The sequence below is a fragment of the Osmerus eperlanus genome, chromosome 25, assembly GCF_963692335.1.
Source record: "Osmerus eperlanus chromosome 25, fOsmEpe2.1, whole genome shotgun sequence".
In the NCBI taxonomy this organism is placed as follows: Eukaryota; Metazoa; Chordata; class Actinopteri; order Osmeriformes; family Osmeridae; genus Osmerus; species Osmerus eperlanus.
The window spans coordinates 8,279,753-8,296,778 of NC_085042.1; the positions used below are offsets into that span (position 1 = coordinate 8,279,753).

At 53.3% G+C, this 17,026-nt stretch overlaps 1 protein-coding gene across 4 annotated transcripts in view; it reads right to left on the minus strand.

Annotated features, from left to right (window-relative positions):
• The window catches only part of LOC134012116 (probable E3 ubiquitin-protein ligase HECTD4), a 38,599-nt gene extending 21,860 nt beyond the window's left edge, over positions 1 to 16,739 (minus strand). For 2 of the 4 annotated variants that reach the window (XM_062451779.1, XM_062451777.1), the window contains exons 1-33: positions 16,067 to 16,739; positions 13,466 to 14,007; positions 12,476 to 12,565; positions 12,228 to 12,355; positions 11,817 to 11,925; positions 11,436 to 11,574; positions 10,954 to 11,124; positions 10,553 to 10,745; positions 10,226 to 10,387; positions 9,983 to 10,096; positions 9,705 to 9,845; positions 9,332 to 9,567; positions 8,780 to 8,922; positions 7,714 to 7,784; positions 7,495 to 7,600; positions 7,274 to 7,394; positions 6,804 to 6,926; positions 5,971 to 6,095; positions 5,611 to 5,764; positions 5,176 to 5,273; positions 4,842 to 5,046; positions 4,590 to 4,709; positions 4,256 to 4,360; positions 3,992 to 4,155; positions 3,437 to 3,682; positions 3,110 to 3,302; positions 2,907 to 3,011; positions 2,517 to 2,605; positions 2,261 to 2,427; positions 1,640 to 1,775; positions 1,400 to 1,544; positions 629 to 924; positions 226 to 410 (exon numbers count right to left, since the gene is read on the minus strand). In XM_062451779.1, coding sequence (XP_062307763.1) covers positions 226 to 410; positions 629 to 924; positions 1,400 to 1,544; positions 1,640 to 1,775; positions 2,261 to 2,427; positions 2,517 to 2,605; positions 2,907 to 3,011; positions 3,110 to 3,302; positions 3,437 to 3,682; positions 3,992 to 4,155; positions 4,256 to 4,360; positions 4,590 to 4,709; positions 4,842 to 5,046; positions 5,176 to 5,273; positions 5,611 to 5,764; positions 5,971 to 6,095; positions 6,804 to 6,926; positions 7,274 to 7,394; positions 7,495 to 7,600; positions 7,714 to 7,784; positions 8,780 to 8,922; positions 9,332 to 9,567; positions 9,705 to 9,845; positions 9,983 to 10,096; positions 10,226 to 10,387; positions 10,553 to 10,745; positions 10,954 to 11,124; positions 11,436 to 11,574; positions 11,817 to 11,925; positions 12,228 to 12,355; positions 12,476 to 12,565; positions 13,466 to 14,007; positions 16,067 to 16,213 — 5,269 coding nt within the window. In that variant the 5' untranslated portion in view covers positions 16,214 to 16,739. Of the gene's footprint in view, positions 1 to 225; positions 411 to 628; positions 925 to 1,399; positions 1,545 to 1,639; positions 1,776 to 2,260; positions 2,428 to 2,516; positions 2,606 to 2,906; positions 3,012 to 3,109; positions 3,303 to 3,436; positions 3,683 to 3,991; positions 4,156 to 4,255; positions 4,361 to 4,589; positions 4,710 to 4,841; positions 5,047 to 5,175; positions 5,274 to 5,610; positions 5,765 to 5,970; positions 6,096 to 6,797; positions 6,927 to 7,273; positions 7,395 to 7,494; positions 7,601 to 7,713; positions 7,785 to 8,779; positions 8,923 to 9,331; positions 9,568 to 9,704; positions 9,846 to 9,982; positions 10,097 to 10,225; positions 10,388 to 10,552; positions 10,746 to 10,953; positions 11,125 to 11,435; positions 11,575 to 11,816; positions 11,926 to 12,227; positions 12,356 to 12,475; positions 12,566 to 13,465; positions 14,008 to 16,066 lie in introns of all 4 variants that reach the window. The other 2 variants (XM_062451778.1, XM_062451775.1) reach the window with 1 other exon arrangement.
• Between the last annotated feature and the right edge of the window lie 287 nt (positions 16,740 to 17,026).

Here is a 17,026-nt window from a genome sequence, read left to right on the forward strand (position 1 = left end):
AAGACACATCTGACATGTAGGTATTCTCAAAAGAAGAAAAAACAAAACGATCATAATAATGATGATAACACAAATTCTAATATCCTCTGCCTCTCATTCCCCATCTGAGAAACCTGCTAACCCACTAGTCTAGCCAAGCCCTCCAAGAGACCAAAACAACATATACAAAACTAGACCGGTCTCCGGAGAGGGGGAGAGATAAGGTGAAGGACCCCCCCGGCGTACCTTCCACCTTCTCCCACTCGATGCAGCGGTTGGCCAGCACCTGGAAGGCGGCCCAGGCCATGGTCGCCACCTTCTGCTTCCTGCTCTGCTTCTCGTTGGAGCCGCTCTCCTTCTGACTGCTCAGGCTGCACAGCCGGTCCATCAGCTGCACCAGGCCGCTCCGCACCAGGCACTGCTCCTCACTCCTGGAGGGGGGAGGGGGTGGTGGTGGGGGGCAGGGGCATGGGAGGAAGGGGGGTTATCCCTGGGGAGCTGGCATGTGTGTGTGTGTGTGTGTGTGTGTTGTCCTCAAGTGAAACCTCAGAGATGTTGTTCGTCTCGGTTAACGTTGCCATACCATAGGTTAAATTGTTTTATTTTGTTTAATCTTGTGTGCAATGTTGATGAGAGCCTGTGTTCCGACCTGGTGTAGGGGATGGTGCACAGCATGCCGATGCTGTTGGCACAGGCTATGGGGTATCGGGCGCACAGAGACACTACCGACGTCATGGTCTCCCCGAACGCTTCCTGGACCTGCTCCACCATCCCCCCGCAGGTGAGCTCCTCCATCCTGGGCCCCCCCTGCAGCACCATGGTAACGGGGCCCACCAGGTGCGCGGCGGCGGTGAGCAGCTGCCTCATGTGGACCAGCGCCTGTTTCCTGGTGCTGCCACGCCTCCACCGGGTCTGGGCCGCCGACAGGAAGCTGCTGCTGGACACCTGCGGGGAGAGACATGGTTAGCTCCTCTGTGTGTGTGAGAGAGAGAGAGACAGGGAAAGGGTGTACGTGTGTGTGTGTGTGTGTGTGTGTGAGAGAGAGAGACAGGGAAAGGGTGTACGTGTGTGTGTGTGTGTGTGTGAGAGAGAGAGACAGGGAAAGGGTGTACGTGTGTGTGTGTGTGTGTGTGTGTATGTGTGTGTGTGTGAGAGAGAGAGACAGGGAAAGGGTGTACGTGTGTGTGTGTGTGTGTGTATGTGTGTGTGTGTGAGAGAGACAGGGAAAGGGTGTGTGTTAGAGAGACAAAGTGTGTATGTGAGAGACAGAGAGAGAGAGAGAGAGAGAGAGAGAGAGAGAGAGAGAGAGAGAGAGAGAGAGAGAGAGAGAGAGACAGTCAGTCAGTCAGACAGACAGACAGACAGACAGAGAAAGTGTGTGTGTGAGAGTGACAGGGAAAGTATGTGTGTGTGTGCTTACAGCCTGATCGGGCATGGTCCCTATGAAGGCGAACAGCTGTCCCAGCAGCACGCTGTAGGTGGGCTTGTCCCGGCTGTCCTCCACGGTCAGAGACTGCAGCAGGGTGAAGGAGCTGCTCCTGTGGCTGGTGGGATGGTGGCGCCTCCTATAGGACAGGAGGACTGCATTACAATCAGCCCACTCAGGTCAGCACTCACAGGCTCGACTGGCTGGCTGGCGTGAAAGGTCTGGGGGGCGAACCTCTGGGCGGCGTGGGTGAACTCCAGGTCCTGACTGGCGATCATCTCCAGGTCGGAGGGGGCAGACATGCTGCGCAGGAACACAGGCTGCTTCGCCATGGGAACCATGGTCTTGGTGTCGGACACCGACTTGCAGGCTGAAATGACACGGGAGGGCTGGAGTCAGAGATCTCTGGAGGGCTGGTAGACTGTGGATACAGGAGGAGGGGTGGAGGAGAGGGGAGTGGGAGGCGGGGGTGGAGGAGGGGTGGAGGAGAGGGCGAGGGTGGAGGAGGGGTGGAGGAGAGGGCGAGGATGGAGGAGGGGTGGAGGAGAGGTGAGTGGGAGGCGGGGGTGGAGGAGGGGTGGAGGAGAGGGCGAGGGTGGAGGAGGGGTGGAGGAGAGGGCGAGGATGGAGGAGGGGTGGAGGAGAGGGGAGTGGGAGGCGGGGGTGGAGGAGAGGGCGAGGGTGGAGGAGGGGTGGAGGAGAGGGCGAGGATGGAGGAGGGGTGGAGGAGGGGGCGAGGGTGGAGGAGAAGGTGGAGGAGGGGGCGAGGGTGGAGGAGAAGGTGGAGGAGGGGGCGGAGGGTGGAGGAGAAGGTGGAGGTGGAGGGTGGAGGAGAAGGTGGAGGAGGGGGCGCACCTGGAGTGCCGGCTGGGGTGGTGGTGAGGCTCCGGCAGTGGGGGGCGATGGTGACGTGGAGCAGCAGCTCTGTGCGGTTCATCAGGCTCTTCACCAGGGCTTTGGTCTTGGCCAGCGGGGCGGCGCTCTTCACGTGCATCGAGTTCACATCCTGGAAGAACTTCTCCCTGGGGAGGGGGGAGACAGAGAGGGTCATGGCTGGAAAAACGATGCAGGGCTGAGATATCCTTCTCCTCCTCGTCCTCCATGGTGTTACCGTAGGGAGAGCACGGCGTTGTCCAGATCGCTGCAGTCCAGAGGAACCTCCTTCAGCGAGCACAGCAACTCCAGCTCCTTCATCTTGTTCTGGTTAACACACACACACACACACGCACACGCACACGCACACGCACACGCACACGCACACGCACACGCACACGCACACGCACACGCACACGCACACGCACACGCACACGCACACGCACACGCACACGCACACGCACACGCACACACACACACACACACACACACACACACACACACACACACACACACACACGGAGCCTGGAGTGAGTGCAACTGGGCGACACGCTTCAGGTTGAGGTGTGCTGAGAGGATGAGGGTGTGTCTGGGATGTGTGGGGGGGGCGAGGGGGGTCGAAGGTCACCTCGTAGAAGTGGTAGTCGTGGAAGAAGGGAGCGTTGTTGTCCAGCTTCCCCTGCTGAGCCTCGTCCACCTCGCTCTGCCACTTCTGCTCCAGCTCTGCTACACTCTGGAGGGAGGGAGGGTGAAGAGAGCGAGAGGCAAAAATTGGGCAAAACTATTCCACATCCACACACACCAACTAAAAACCTTAAACCACCCCCATACCTGCAGCTGTCGCTCCATGGCGTTGATCTTCTTGAAGGTCTCGGCCATAATCTTGCACAGCAGGTCGTGTTCCTCCACATGCTCCTCCCGGTACTGGAAGTTGACCAGCGACTGCAGCGCGTCCACCAGCGCCAGGTGTTTAATCACACACGACACAATGACCTCCTCCATGACATCAGGCCGAATCACCTCCCTAGGAAGGAGGGAGGGGGGGAGGGAGGTGGGAGGGAGGGAGAGGGAGATAGTCAGTCAAAAGTAATACGGTGAACGGAATCAATAAATAAAGGCCCAAAATATATCTTAGAAAACAAAACAGCTCGTTCTTACTTGATGCTGGGCCGGAACTGTGGCCTGGCCCGCCCAGACACCTCCCTCAGCCGGCACATGATGCCCGGGGGGAGGCGGATGCGGGGCAGGTCGAAGTATGCCCCGGGCATGAGGCCTGGAGGGGGGATGAGCATGTCGCTGGGGTAGGTGAACTCCCGGTCCTCCTCGATGGTCAGGGGGAGAGGAGAGGGGCTGGGGGTCAGGGCTGGGGAGATGGCCCCGTTGGCCTCCACCTGCCACTGGCACCTAGGGGGGAGAGATGGGGGCTGTGAGGTCGAGGACTATTTTCCCAGGTGATGGTCTTATTTTAACTGCAGGGGGGAGCTGTCAATGTACAGTACTGTGCAAAAGTCTTAGGCCGATAAGAAATTAGACTATTAGAAAGCAAAAATGCTTTGAGAAATATTGAAGTTAAGAGACTAAACAAACATTTTCAGAATTCAAAACTAAAATAAGACAATATTAATGTGTGCCCACGACTTTTACACAGTACTGCACTTCCTGTTTCCTGTGTTTTCCGATCAATAAACGCCTGCTTGTGTTTGGCCGCGTCACCTCTGGAGCAGCTTGGAGCAGAGCAGGTCCTGGCAGGCCTCTTCTTCTCTGGTCACCTCAGGTCCATTGTACAGGATGCGGAGCATGGAGCAGGCCAGCACGGACAGACCCAGCGCCAGGTCGGCCAGGAAGGGAAGACCTCCAGACACATCCTCAGACGACTCCTGGACGAGGACAACAAAGTGTGTGTGAGTGTGTGTGTGTGTGTGTGTGTGTGTGTGTGTGTGTGTGTGTGTGTGTGTGTGTGTGTGTGTGACAGGCCACCTGAGCTCTGACGGTGCAGGTGAACCCCCACATGGCTTTATCAGGAGTGTTGTGTTCTCTTCCGCTCCGCATCTCAAAGGAGAAGGTCACCGTGTCACCTTCCACCTTCAACACAACGCACAAGGTCACACTTCCGTCACAGAGAGAGACTTATAGTTGTTATAGTGACGGTACAGGCAGACAGGAAAGGTAGGGAGTGAGAGGGCAGGACATGTAGCAAAGGGCCTGGATTCGAACCCAGGCCTCTGCGGTAAGGCCTCGCCCACAAGGTACGCTGGCCCGGTGACCCGTGGTCTCGGCTGGCTGTGTTGTGTGACGAGGGCCTGTGTGTCACCTTGACCAGGTCTTTGGGCCAGCCGGTCCCCAGGACGCTGCGACTGCCGTAGCCCAGGGTGTTCCCTCCGTACTCCGTCACCTTGCGGCTGTTGGTGTTGGGCCCGGCGTAGATCACCAACTGAAAACAGCCGAGAAGAATGTTTTTGTTCAAATATTTACAAAAATATACACTAAAAGAACCAGACAAAACATAGAAACATAACATGTTACATTGCATAAAAGCACGTTGTATCGTCTGAGGCGAGGCTACCTTGTCATAGTCGTACTGGGAGGAGCAGCGGGAGTCGAAGCGCAGGTAGAGACAGCGAGCCCCGGGGATGTGAACCGTCTCCTTGAACTTGTAGTTGTCTCTCACTGGGTGTACCGTCTCCACAGTCTTCCCAGCAGCCCACGGGGCAGGGATCTTCAGCCCCGTCAGGAAGCCCGGCTCCTCACGCTCCTCCAGGATGCGGAAGCTGGGATTTAGACAAGAGATTAAAGACAAACATACCTGGTAAGATTGAGATCTTTTGCAGTTTGAATGTGTGCGGCCGTGTTGGTAGAGTTTCCGGTGAAGCGTCTGCCAGGTGTCCAGGTGTCCTTACCTGTCGTCAGCAGAAGAGTTCTTCGCTCCAGGCGGCGGCCCCCCCACAGGACAGCTCTCGCTGAAGAGGGGAGACTGGGTCTTCAGAAGCAGGGCAGTCTGGGAACACAACAACAACAAAAATAAACACTCCGTAATCCCTTCACAACCGTCCAAACCGTCACGCTCACACATCGATCACTCGTCGCAAGGGCGTCTTCAAACCCAGACCGGGTGAGCGACGGCGAGACAGTGAGGGGTCAGATGGCTGAGCAGTTAGGGAATCGGGCTATCAATCTGAAGGTTGCCGGTTCGATTCCCGGCCATGTCAAATGAAGCTGTGTCCAAGGCACTTCACCCTACTTGCCTCGGGGAGAATGTCCCTGTACTTAGTGTAACTCGCTCTGGATAAGAGCGTCTGCTAAATGACTAAATGTAAATGAGACGGAGCCTCCACCTGGCTGGTGTAGAGGACCAGCTGGACCAGCTGGGGCATGAGGGCGTCGGCCAGGGTGAGGGTCTGCAGGTTGGGGTGCATGAGGGAGGTCAGCAGCACAGGCAGCAGGTGGCCCAACATGGTGGCCTTGGTCACCTGCTCCAAGCCTTTCAGCCTGGGGGGGTTGGGAGGGGTGGGGGGGGGGGGGGGGGGGGGGGCGGTTGGGGGGAGGGGTGGGGGGGAGGGGAGGGAGCACCACAAAACAACAAGGTCAAACATACATCGCGTTTGTGTTTATTTAGCGCCGTCTGTGCCAGGGATTTTAACCTGCGACCTCTTTATCTAAAAGGTAAATGCTCTGACCACTACAGCTGGGCTCACCTGGTCTCTCTGTCGGTGATGTCACTGTTGATGAGGGCGGTGGTGACCTGCTGAAGGGTCTCCAGCACTTCGTCACAGCCCACCAGGATCTTGGTGGCCAGGGACAAGATGCTGGTCTGCAGCTCCTGGGAACATCGCAGAGAAACACCACGCTTCCGTAACAGCGCCTTCTGGTTTCCAATTGTGTTTAGCTAGCAGGGTTTAGCTGGCAGGGTTTAGCTAGCAGGGTTTAGCTAGCAGGGTTTAGCTAGCAGGGTTTAGCTAACATGGTTTAGCTAGCAGGGTTTAGCTAGCAGGGTTTAGGTGACATGGTTTAGCTAGCAGGGTTTAGCTAACAGGGTTTAGGTAACATGGTTTAGCTAGCAGGGTTTAGGTAACATGGTTTAGCTAGCAGGGTTTAGCTAGCTAAGCTAGCTAATATTTGAATGGTATCGGTTTGATCTCAACTGCAAAGGGAGCTTTGCTGCGTCATGCTGAAGCATTGCTACTTTGATCAGCTATATCATCCACTATTCACACAGAGAGAGAGAGATATACAGAGAGAGAGAGAGAGAGAGAGAGAGAGAGAGAGAGAGAGAGAGAGAGACACACAGAGAGAGAGAGATACAGAGAGAGAGAGAGAGAGATACAGAGAGAGAGAGAGACACAGAGAGAGAGAGACACACAGAGAGAGAGAGAGACACAGAGAGAGAGAGAGAGAGAGAGAGAGATACAGAGAGAGAGAGAGAGAGAGAGATACAGAGAGAGAGAGAGAGAGATACAGAGAGAGAGAGAGAGAGAGATACAGACAGACAGGCGTAGAGGGGTATTTAAATGGGGGTGTTTACCTGTACCTTCATTGTTTCCCCCTGTAGGGAGCTGTCACTGTCGTCGCTGTCGTCAGGGAGGATCAGGACCGTGTTGCTAAGGAGGTGGTTCTGAACCGCCATGAGGTATCGCAGGCTGGGAGAGGCCACCTGATACAGGGGGAGGGACATTATGTATTCATAAAGCTGTCAGGTGTAATGTATTCATAAAGCTGTCAGGTGTAATGTATTCATTTAGCAGGCAGAGATAATGTATTCACTTAGCAGACAGGCTAGTGTTCATTTAGCAGTCACTTTATATCTTTAACGACCTGTGTGGCAGGGGTTTGAACCTGGGATCTTGATCTGCAGTCAAATGCTCTAACAACCTAAGCGTTCCCCATCCCTTAATGCTAATGCACCTTCCGTTACCACGACAGTCAAGGCCACCTAACCGGACGAAAACACCAGAGTGGGTGTGAACGGGCCGAAGGCCGCTGTCGATCGGAATCACATACGGGCACGGTGGCGAGAAGCTTCTGGAAGTCGTCCCTGGCGACGGTCTGACACTTGGTGATGAGGAGGCAGGATTCCCTGACGACCGTCTTCAGGATGCAGTGCAGCAGCTCGTCGCTCAGTCTGGACAGAGAGGACAGGGGAAGGGGTGCTGTAGTCCAGGATGAACACCCACGTCAAGGTGAATCTCATGTGACTTTGCAGGTGAAGTGCTCAGCTCTACCTGTCGTGGTCGTCGTCCTCACTCCCGAAGCGGTTCTTCTGCAGCTGGTCTGCTAGGCTAGTGAGGATGACGTCTCGAAGCTTGGATAGACCACAGCTCCTCTCTCCTAACACACACATAGCATGTTTGTTTTAGTTTTATAAACACTCCACTACAAGCAGTACAGAGTTCATGGACTGGGTGTACGGTCTGTGAAGTGTGAATCAATCCGCTCCTCACCTTCTGTCAGGACCAGTTTAAGCAGCTTGTTGAGTTCAGACTCGCCCTGGTACAAGATGTTCAGACCCGAGCTTCAGAAAAGGGGGCACAGACGTAGATAAGACAGATTAGACACACTTCAGAGAAGACTGGACATTATTGTGGCCTCATGGTGACTCTAACAGATAGGATTTCTACGTGGTATATATGTATGTGTGATATATCTATGTGTGGTGTATCAACATGGTATATATCTGTGTGGTATATATCTACGTGGTATATATATATATCTGTGTGGTATATCTATGTGGTATATATCTATGTGGTATATAGCCACGTGTGGTATATCTATGTGGTATATATCTTTGTGGTATATAGCCACGTGTGGTATATCTATGTGGTATATATCTATGTGGTATATAGCCACGTGTGGTATATCTGTGGTATATATATATGTGGTATATAGCCACGTGTGGTATATCTATGTGGTATATATCTATGTGGTATATAGCCACGTGTGGTATATCTATGTGGTATATATCTATGTGGTATATAGCCACGTGTGGTATATCTATGTGGTATATTTATATGTGGTATATAGCCACGTGTGGTATATCTATGTGGTATATATATATGTGGTATATAGCCACGTGTGGTATATCTATGTGGTATATATATATGTGGTATATAGCCACGTGTGGTATATCTATGTGGTATATATCTATGTGGTATATAGCCACGTGTGGTATATCTATGTGGTATATATATATGTGGTATATAGCCACGTGTGGTATATCTATGTGGTATATATCTATGTGGTATATAGCCACGTGTGGTATATCTATGTGGTATATATCTATGTGGTATATAGCCACGTGTGGTATATCTATGTGGTATATTTATATGTGGTATATAGCCACGTGTGGTATATCTATGTGGTATATATATATGTGGTATATAGCCACGTGTGGTATATCTATGTGGTATATATCTATGTGGTATATAGCCACGTGTGGTATATCTATGTGGTATATATATATGTGGTATATAGCCACGTGTGGTATATCTATGTGGTATATCTATTTACCTGATAGCCAAGCAAACCTCCCCCTGGATCTCGGCTCCTATCTGGTCCACCGGGGCCATGAGCAGCTGCCATAGCAACAGGCCCGCTCGCCTCACCGTCTCCCGGTTCTGCTCAGACTGGGGGTTGAAGAACCTGAACACCACCTGAGAACATGGGGAGGAACGTGCGTCAAGCCCCGCCAACGTTCTCCCTGCTCCAGTAAGGTCAAGCCCCGCCCACGTTCTCCCTGCTCCAGTAAGTCTCCCGGAGAAGCCCTCCCCGAAACACCATCATCCCTCCCCGAAACACCATCATCCCTCCCCGAAACACCATCCTCCCTCCCCGAAACACCATCATCCCTCCCCGAAACACCATCCTCCCTCCCCGAAACACCATCCTCCCTCCCCGAAACACCATCCTCCCTCCCCGAAACACCATCCTCCCTCCCCGAAACACCATCCTCCCTCCCCGAAACACCATCCTCCCTCCCCGAAACACCATCCTCCCTCCCCGAAACACCATCATCCCTCCCCGAAACACCACCATCCCTCCCAGAAACACCATCACCCCCACCTGAAACACCACCAGGATGCAGTGGATGATGCAGGTGTCCCCGTTGACCATGGCCTTCTCCATGATGTCGCAGGTGCTGCTGAAGTGGCGGGCCTCGATGGGGTGCTGCTTGCCCAGCAGTGTTCCTAAGGGGAAGCCACAGCTGCTGGCAGCCAGCAGGTTGAGCTGGTGGATACACATGGCGCCCACATGGTGCAGCAGCTGGTTGATCACATCGCCCGTACCCACGGTCTCCTCTGCAGAGAGCCGCGGGGAGGAGAGACGACAGGCGGTCAGGTTTCACCCAAACCAGGAGAGGCTAGGATTGGATGTTGTTTATGGTTGCTGTTTTTGTTGTTGTTGTTGTTGTTGTGGTGGTGGTGGTGTCGGGTACCTTTGGGTTCTTTGATGACGTGGCTGACGCCAAGCCGGTGACACACGTGATGGAAGGCCTGGTTGCCAGGGTTACACCACTGGTCCATGTAGTCGTTGGAGCAAGTCCAGATCAGGTTGTTAAGGGAATCGTAGCAGGCGCCTAGCGACCACAAACCAAACAGACAAATGTCAGAGATCAAAACTTAAAGGACGCCGTAATGTAATATAAAAGATAAAAGCAACATATTATGTTTCAGACATGTGGAGAGACGGAGGGAGTGTTGAAGAGGATCTTACCCAGCCCAGCCACCTGGGCTCCCCTGCCCAGCGAGCTCCCGGGAGCGTCCACCAAGTCAGCGCGGCTGTTGAACTGCCCGTCCGCCAGGCTGAACACCAGGCTGGAGGCGAGGACTGTCCAGAGAGGAGGAGGAAGCGTCAGCACGCACACACACACACACACACACACCACTGGAAGCAAGGCAGCGAGGCTCGGAACGTGCCGGAAAGATGCCGGTTTAACGAGTGAGAGATGGTTCGTACTCTTGAGGGACGAGAGGCCGCTGGTGCCGCCGAAGAGGGAGCGTGTGGCGGGACTGCCGGACACGCCGGGCGGAGACGCCAGCATCACCAGGTACGTGCCGCACACGTACATGGGGGTCTTCCTCAGGGTCTTCAGAGGGAGCCCACAGCTGCTGTTGACGGCTGTGAGGGACAAGCACACACACACACATCAACACACCGGAGCGGATGGCGATGAGAATGAGAACACCTGGAACGTTGACACCAGGGGCGTAGCCAGAATTTTATTTTGGGGCGTCCCCATCTTAAAATAAATGTTCAAAACCAGGGCTGTGGGTTTGTGTTTACCGGACTGCTCCTCCTTGACGGTGTTGGTGATGGCGGAGCCGGTGAGTGCGGCCAGCGTGGCGGAGTGCGAGGCGCGGAAGCGGGACATGCGGCTCAGCAGGAGCTCGTTCAGACACTTGGAAGACTCTCCCTCCTTCCTGGCCAGGATCACTCGCTCCTGCAGGACGCTCACCACACACAGCCCTGTCTCTGTCTGCAGGGAGGGAGAGAGAGGTGCGTGAGAGAGACAGAGAGAGAGAGACAGAGAGAGAGAGACAGAGACAGAGACAGAGAGACAGAGAGACAGAGAGACAGAGAGACAGAGAGAGAGAGAGAGAGAGAGAGAGAGAGAGAGAGAGAGAGAACCAGGGGAAAGGCAAGCGCCCACAGGGAAGGGACCCAGGGAAGGGAAGCCTGCTCACCGACAGCTGAAAGACATCCATGAAGACGGAGTGGCCCTTCTGGGTCTTCTCGTTGAGGCTGGCTGGAGACCAGACCCAGTACAGGCAGGTTCCATCGGAGCACAGGTGCAGGGTGCTCATGCTGCTACCTACTGGGAAGTGGTGGGCTGGCATGGGCACAATCTGGCACACCTGGGGAGGGCAGAGAACACAGGCTGTAGGGCGTGGAGGGAGAGGGGGTCAGGGACGGAGGGTACCTGGAGGGTGAGGGGGTCAGGGTTCAAGGGTGAGGGGGCACCTGGAGGGTGAGAGGGTCAGGGTTCAAGGGTGAGGGGGCACCTGGAGGGTGAGAGGGTCAGGGTTCAAGGGTGAGGGGGTACCTGGAGGGTGAGAGGGTCAGGGTTCAAGGGTGAGGGGGTACCTGGAGGGTGAGAGGGTCAGGGTTCAAGGGTGAGGGGGTACCTGGAGGGTGAGAGGGTCAGGGTTCAAGGGTGAGGGGGTACCTGGAGGGTGAAGGGATCCAGGACCTGGCACAGCTGATGAGTCTTGGCATCAAAGGAGGCAGGCCGGTGGAGGAGACGCCCGCTGCTGAACACCACCCAGCCTGGCTCCAGCTCCTCATTCCTACAGTAGACAAACCCCCTGGACACACACACACACACACACACTGCTGTCACCTGTAGTCAACACTCCCTTCAGAGACCCCGACAGTCATGGATATATCATAGAGCCAGCTGGGGGGGTCAGTGAGCAGGGGGGGGGGGGGGGGGTTGTGAGTCCACTGGGAGATGTGAGGGGCTGAGGGGGGTATTTATAGAGCAGACCCCCCCCCCCCCCCTCTCTCTGAGTGCTGCAGATGCAGCACAGGCAGGGTGTCATGTTACCTCAGTGTCCCGTGCAGACCAGAGCCCAGCTTGCTGATCCCCCTCCCAAAGGAGTTGGTGGTGTAGAGATACAGGCCATCTGTGGCCAGGCAGCGGCCCAGGTCAGTGTCTGCAACACAGGCACAGGAGAGGTGAGCATGGCGCAGACAAGAAGGAGGAGGAGAGGAGGAGGAGGAGGAAAGGGAAAGCTTTCAGAACATTCTCGTCAATCAAACGTCATCTGCCAAATGGGCTGTGTTCTGTCTCGCACGCGAGGGGGGCAGTTTAGAGGGCAGATCAAACATAGACATCCTTGCCTCCCGCTACGTGAGATTTTAAGACCGCGGGGGACAATAAAAAAAGGTCTGGCAGAAAATTGGGTTGACCCGAGATGCTCTTTGCCAACATTCACACCCAGACCAGGGGACCGACCTTTGCTCTCTGCTCCTCCAGCGGTGGTGTCGGGCATGGGCAGCATGTCCTCGAAGCCCCAGGACACGCTGTGTTTCCCCCCCAGCAGGCAGGAGGGCGAGCCTGGGCCTCCCTCCAGCACCAGGAGTCTGGAGGAACAGGGCACACCATTACTCTCTGTCACAAGTCACGTTAGCAGTGTTTATAGTCCCATGAGCCTGCCTGACCCACTCACATTAGCAGAGTATGAACCTGTGAACCTAGCCTACCTGTACAGCACGTCAGCCACAGGAAGTTGGCCTAAATCGGACTGTTTCTGTAGCAGGTGAACGGTGTGGATGAAGGTTTTGAGGGACCCCCTGGAAACACAAATGAAACTCTCAGGGAATGTTTAAACCATGGAACCTTTTCTACAGTTGAAGTGTAAAGGCCAGGAGATGTGATGCTCCCCGCTGCATCGATTCACATGGAGGTTTCATTAGCATTCACTGCATCGTGTCTCTCTGACAAAGCACAATGCATGGGCTTCGGGTATTGACACAATGGGTTTCCAGATAAGGCTGACTGAGGATTCAGCCGCGAAGGACTGCCTGACTCTCCACAACAGAACATAAAACCCTCCTCACACGGAGGTGAAGGTTCATCAACAAGAGAGAAAGAGAAAAAATGGACAGTCATTGTGCACGCTTGACCCTATTGCAACAGCAACAAAACAGGAGAAAGAAGGAGAGAGAGAGAGACATAGCTCTTTACCTCACCACCACTGTCGGTGAAAAAGCCCCAGAACTGGATGGTTCCCTGAAACAAAGGGCTCATGCTCTACAGAGGGCACACAAAGGCGGGGAGGGTTCTGGTTTTGACAAGTCAAGCTCCGTTGTCACCACCAGAAGCAAGGCTCCTGCCTTGCACGGCTAAAAATGGCGTCTGTGAGTAGGCAACCGTGACAACAGGAGTAGGCGAGGTGTCTCGCGAAGCTTCTCGATTTACCGCTTCATCGAGAAAACTCGTCCCACTTGACCCCCCCCCCCTACTCAGGTTGAAACTTAACATTTACATGTAGTCATTTAGCAGACGCTCTTATCCATAGCGACTGACAATAAGTACAGGGACATTCTCCCCGAGGCAAGTAGGGTGAAGTGCCTTGCCCAAGGACACAACGTCATTTTGCACGGCCAGGAATCGAACCGGCAACCTTCTGATTACTAGCCCAATTCCCTAACCGCTCAGCCACCTGACTCCCAGTTAGGACGTGGTCTTACCTGGCACAGGCGAGCGCAACCAGTGCCGCAGCTGCGTTCTCCCTCTGCCTGGGTGGGTGGAGGGCGGGTGCCTGGCCCTGGGGGCCCTGCTGGGGACCCTCCTCCAGCCAGGAGCACAGCAACCCCTCCAGGCCGTTGAGGCAGTCGGCTGGCTCCTTGCTGAGGCTGAGAGGCTGGCAGTCCCTCAGGCAGGACAGCAGCACCTCGGCCGTCACCCCGCAGAGGGCAGGGTCGCTGCGCGTCTGCGACTGCAGCAGGGGGAACACCAGCAGCAGGCCCACGCGGGAGGTGAAGGGTGCCTGCTCGGGCTGCTGGAGCAGGCCCTGGCGCTTGAGGAGGGCCAGGGCCTCCTCGTCTGCCCCCCCGGCCCCCTCGCGCTCCTGCTGCTCCTCCAGGGCCAGCTGCCGCTGCGCCCCCCACAGGCCTCGCAGGGCGTTGAGCCGGTACTCCAGCAGGCGAGCGTACGCATTGCTCTGGTTGCCGCAGACGGCGCGGAGACGCTCAGCGAGCTCGGCCGGGTTCTTGGTCTCAAACGTGAGGATCTGGAGGACGGAGAGGGGAACACACACACACACACACAGGAGAGGGTTGGTCACACGGACGTCAGACACAACGCACTCTGAGGTCTAGCAGGTTGACGACCAGCCCAGCAGAAAGGCTTCACGGCGATGACGGCATCCGCGAACATGTCCCTTTGCTGTGTAATCGTGGGCTATCTTTCGGTGTGGTCTGGCCAACTCCAAACTCAATTTACCGACACAGAGCGCTGAGGCACTCAGAGATCATGTGTAGCTAAATCAAATATGGAGGACTAGAGAGTTGCATTATAATTCTATCACATTAAAGAAATGGTAGGCTAGGATACATTTTCATGTGAACGCTCTCCTTCCCCTTGATTCACGTTACTGACGCAGAACATATACGAAGTTATACTTCATAACAATGCAAATTACTTAAGTAATGCACAAGAGCATTCGAATTACAACTGTAGAAGCATTACACCACATTTTCAAGAATAAATTGTAGGCATAAATGAAATAATGGCTATGCCAGTGGACCATGGCGTTGTGTCTAGAACACAGGGATAGAACAATGAGCATCCTCTGCACTTAGGCAACATTTCAGGTATTGATTACAGAGTGGAGCCCAAGACTCATGGACTGGGAGGAATCCATTACACCGTTTAGCAGGCACATTTTGTATCGATTCCATTTCAGATATACTACTAACGTTACGGTAACATTCCTTAATTGAAGGCTGGGATTGTGCACCAGCTCTCCCCACCTTGCTCTGCAGAAGTACTGCTGCTCCACGTGCATAAAAATAGTCCAAGCACCCATGGCCTGATGGGATACTGGATGACCTAATGAATATTTAAGGTGGGATGCACTGAGGATTCATCTATCATACAGACTATATCCTGGTTTACACCCACCAATAAAGTTGTATGTCCCACATCAATATAACCAGAAATTACCCAAGAGACACAGCCCTAATGGACTTAATAGCTCTAACCTTAAGAAACCAGAGAAGAGTGGTTTGAGAGTGACAGGGAAATGTTGAGCTTTCTAAACCACAACAGCAAATGCAACTTACTGCTATTCTAACAACTTAGCTAATAACACAGACACAACCTTGTGGTTCCCTCGTTACTGTTTAACTCAATGAATGTTATTGAAACGGTAAAAAGCAAGAACAGAGTGAGAGTTCACTGACACTGTGGAAATACTCGAGTTACAATTCACCTTCCCGCAGCGTGCAGTTTCATGACCCGATTGTGAAAGTTATTCCTCTCCCTGCCTGCTTGCTTTCCATGATCATCCATAGATCTCAAATGACCAAATCTATTTAAGTTCAGGCCAAATGTCCCTTGAATTATTGCACTCCAATCCATGCCCACAATGCAGCTTGCGTTTCCACATAAAATATGTGAAGTCGACTATTTACTTAGTAAACAACCCCAAACATAATTCAAGTAAACACATAATTTATGGGGAAATTGCCCTCACAGAAGATGCTGGCCCACCCCATGCTAACTTAATTGACATGTCATCCTGTTGTTTAGGCAGCTACAACTGAGACAGGTTGCTTATGCTGCTAAACTGTATCAGGCTAAAGTCATGGGGTTAGGCTTGTTGTATATTTCTGTTGTAAACCATTAGATAAGTCCATCTGATTAACGCTACAGTAACGTCAGACTCTGACTCAGAGAGCTATGCTATCGAGCTAGTTAGAGACTCCATTATCTCGGCGGCTTACTGATATTATTGTTGATTAATAAGCTAGCTGATTGTGTCTAGCTAGCTAACCAAGTCTGCTGACATAAACCAAGACAGAACCAGCTACAATAATGACACTACCGTTTGAGAGACACTGTAAAGACAAATAATGATTAAGACGTTAGCTACACCGGTACCGTTAGGCTGTGTAAGCTTGCCCGGTGTTGTCACTGTGCTGAACTTCAGCTAGCTACTGTAGTGCTAGCTACTGTAGCAGGCTTAGCTAGCCGCCTTGGCTTTAGCCAAACTAGCTAGCTAGCAGACCACTACACATGCTAAACATATCCTACACTTAGCAACCGTTTGTGCGTTGTTGACCCACCTCCTGCTCGGTATCCCCCTGCTCCGACACCCCAATTTCACTGGGCAGTTCAGCCAGATCCGTGACCCGAATCAGTCCATCGTGAAGGAAGATTGTTTCTTCCTGCACTGAGAGCCACTGGGACGAATCCACGGCCCCGGAGCCCATCTCTCTCTCCTCCGAGAAAAATACCAGAGAGGTTGCACATTAAAAATTCAATATCCGAAATGACAGAAACGCCCTTGCACGCCAGCTGCCTGCTAGCCAACGTTACCCAAAATACATTCTGTTGCCTCCGACGACTCTGAAAATGTCCGAAAATGTGTCTTGTTGGCTAGTTGCTTGTTACGAGTAAGCTACATAGCCCAGCTGATCCTGTCTGAGGCTGGTGGTGTTGACGGGCAAGCTAACTGGGGGCAGGTTCTCTAGCACCAGCAGCTAGCAGAATATAGCTAGCTCTAACGCCGTTACGTTGGCTATCGTCTTTTAGATCGGAGTGGGCGTGACACTGTCTGTAAACTCGTTAACACTACTGTTTTTGTAAATGACCGTCTTTGCCAGTAGATGACGGAGAGTTAGCAGCACGAAATCTTGTAAAAATGAGTAGAATACGGCTCCGTAGTAGGTGCAACCCCTTTTTACCAGTGGCTGGACAAGATAATAGGAACCCCACAGCTGTCAGTGAGACGCCATGTTTCCAAGGCCAACTGTTCCCGGCATGCAATGCGCTCCAAGGTATATCGATGCATAATAAAATGATATTAAATTGTTGCTATGCATTATTAACCGTCACTCAAATTGTATCAGAGTCTTATCAGACTTGCACACAAATATGAAAACACAGCAGGTTTTATTACATGAGATTATCTTTTTCAAATATCTCTGAGACAGTTGTGCGGATGTTGGATCTGAAGGGCCAACAAGGTTCTCTCACTTAAAAGTGAAGGAGCGAAAGTGCCACCTAGTGATCATTACAGGAAC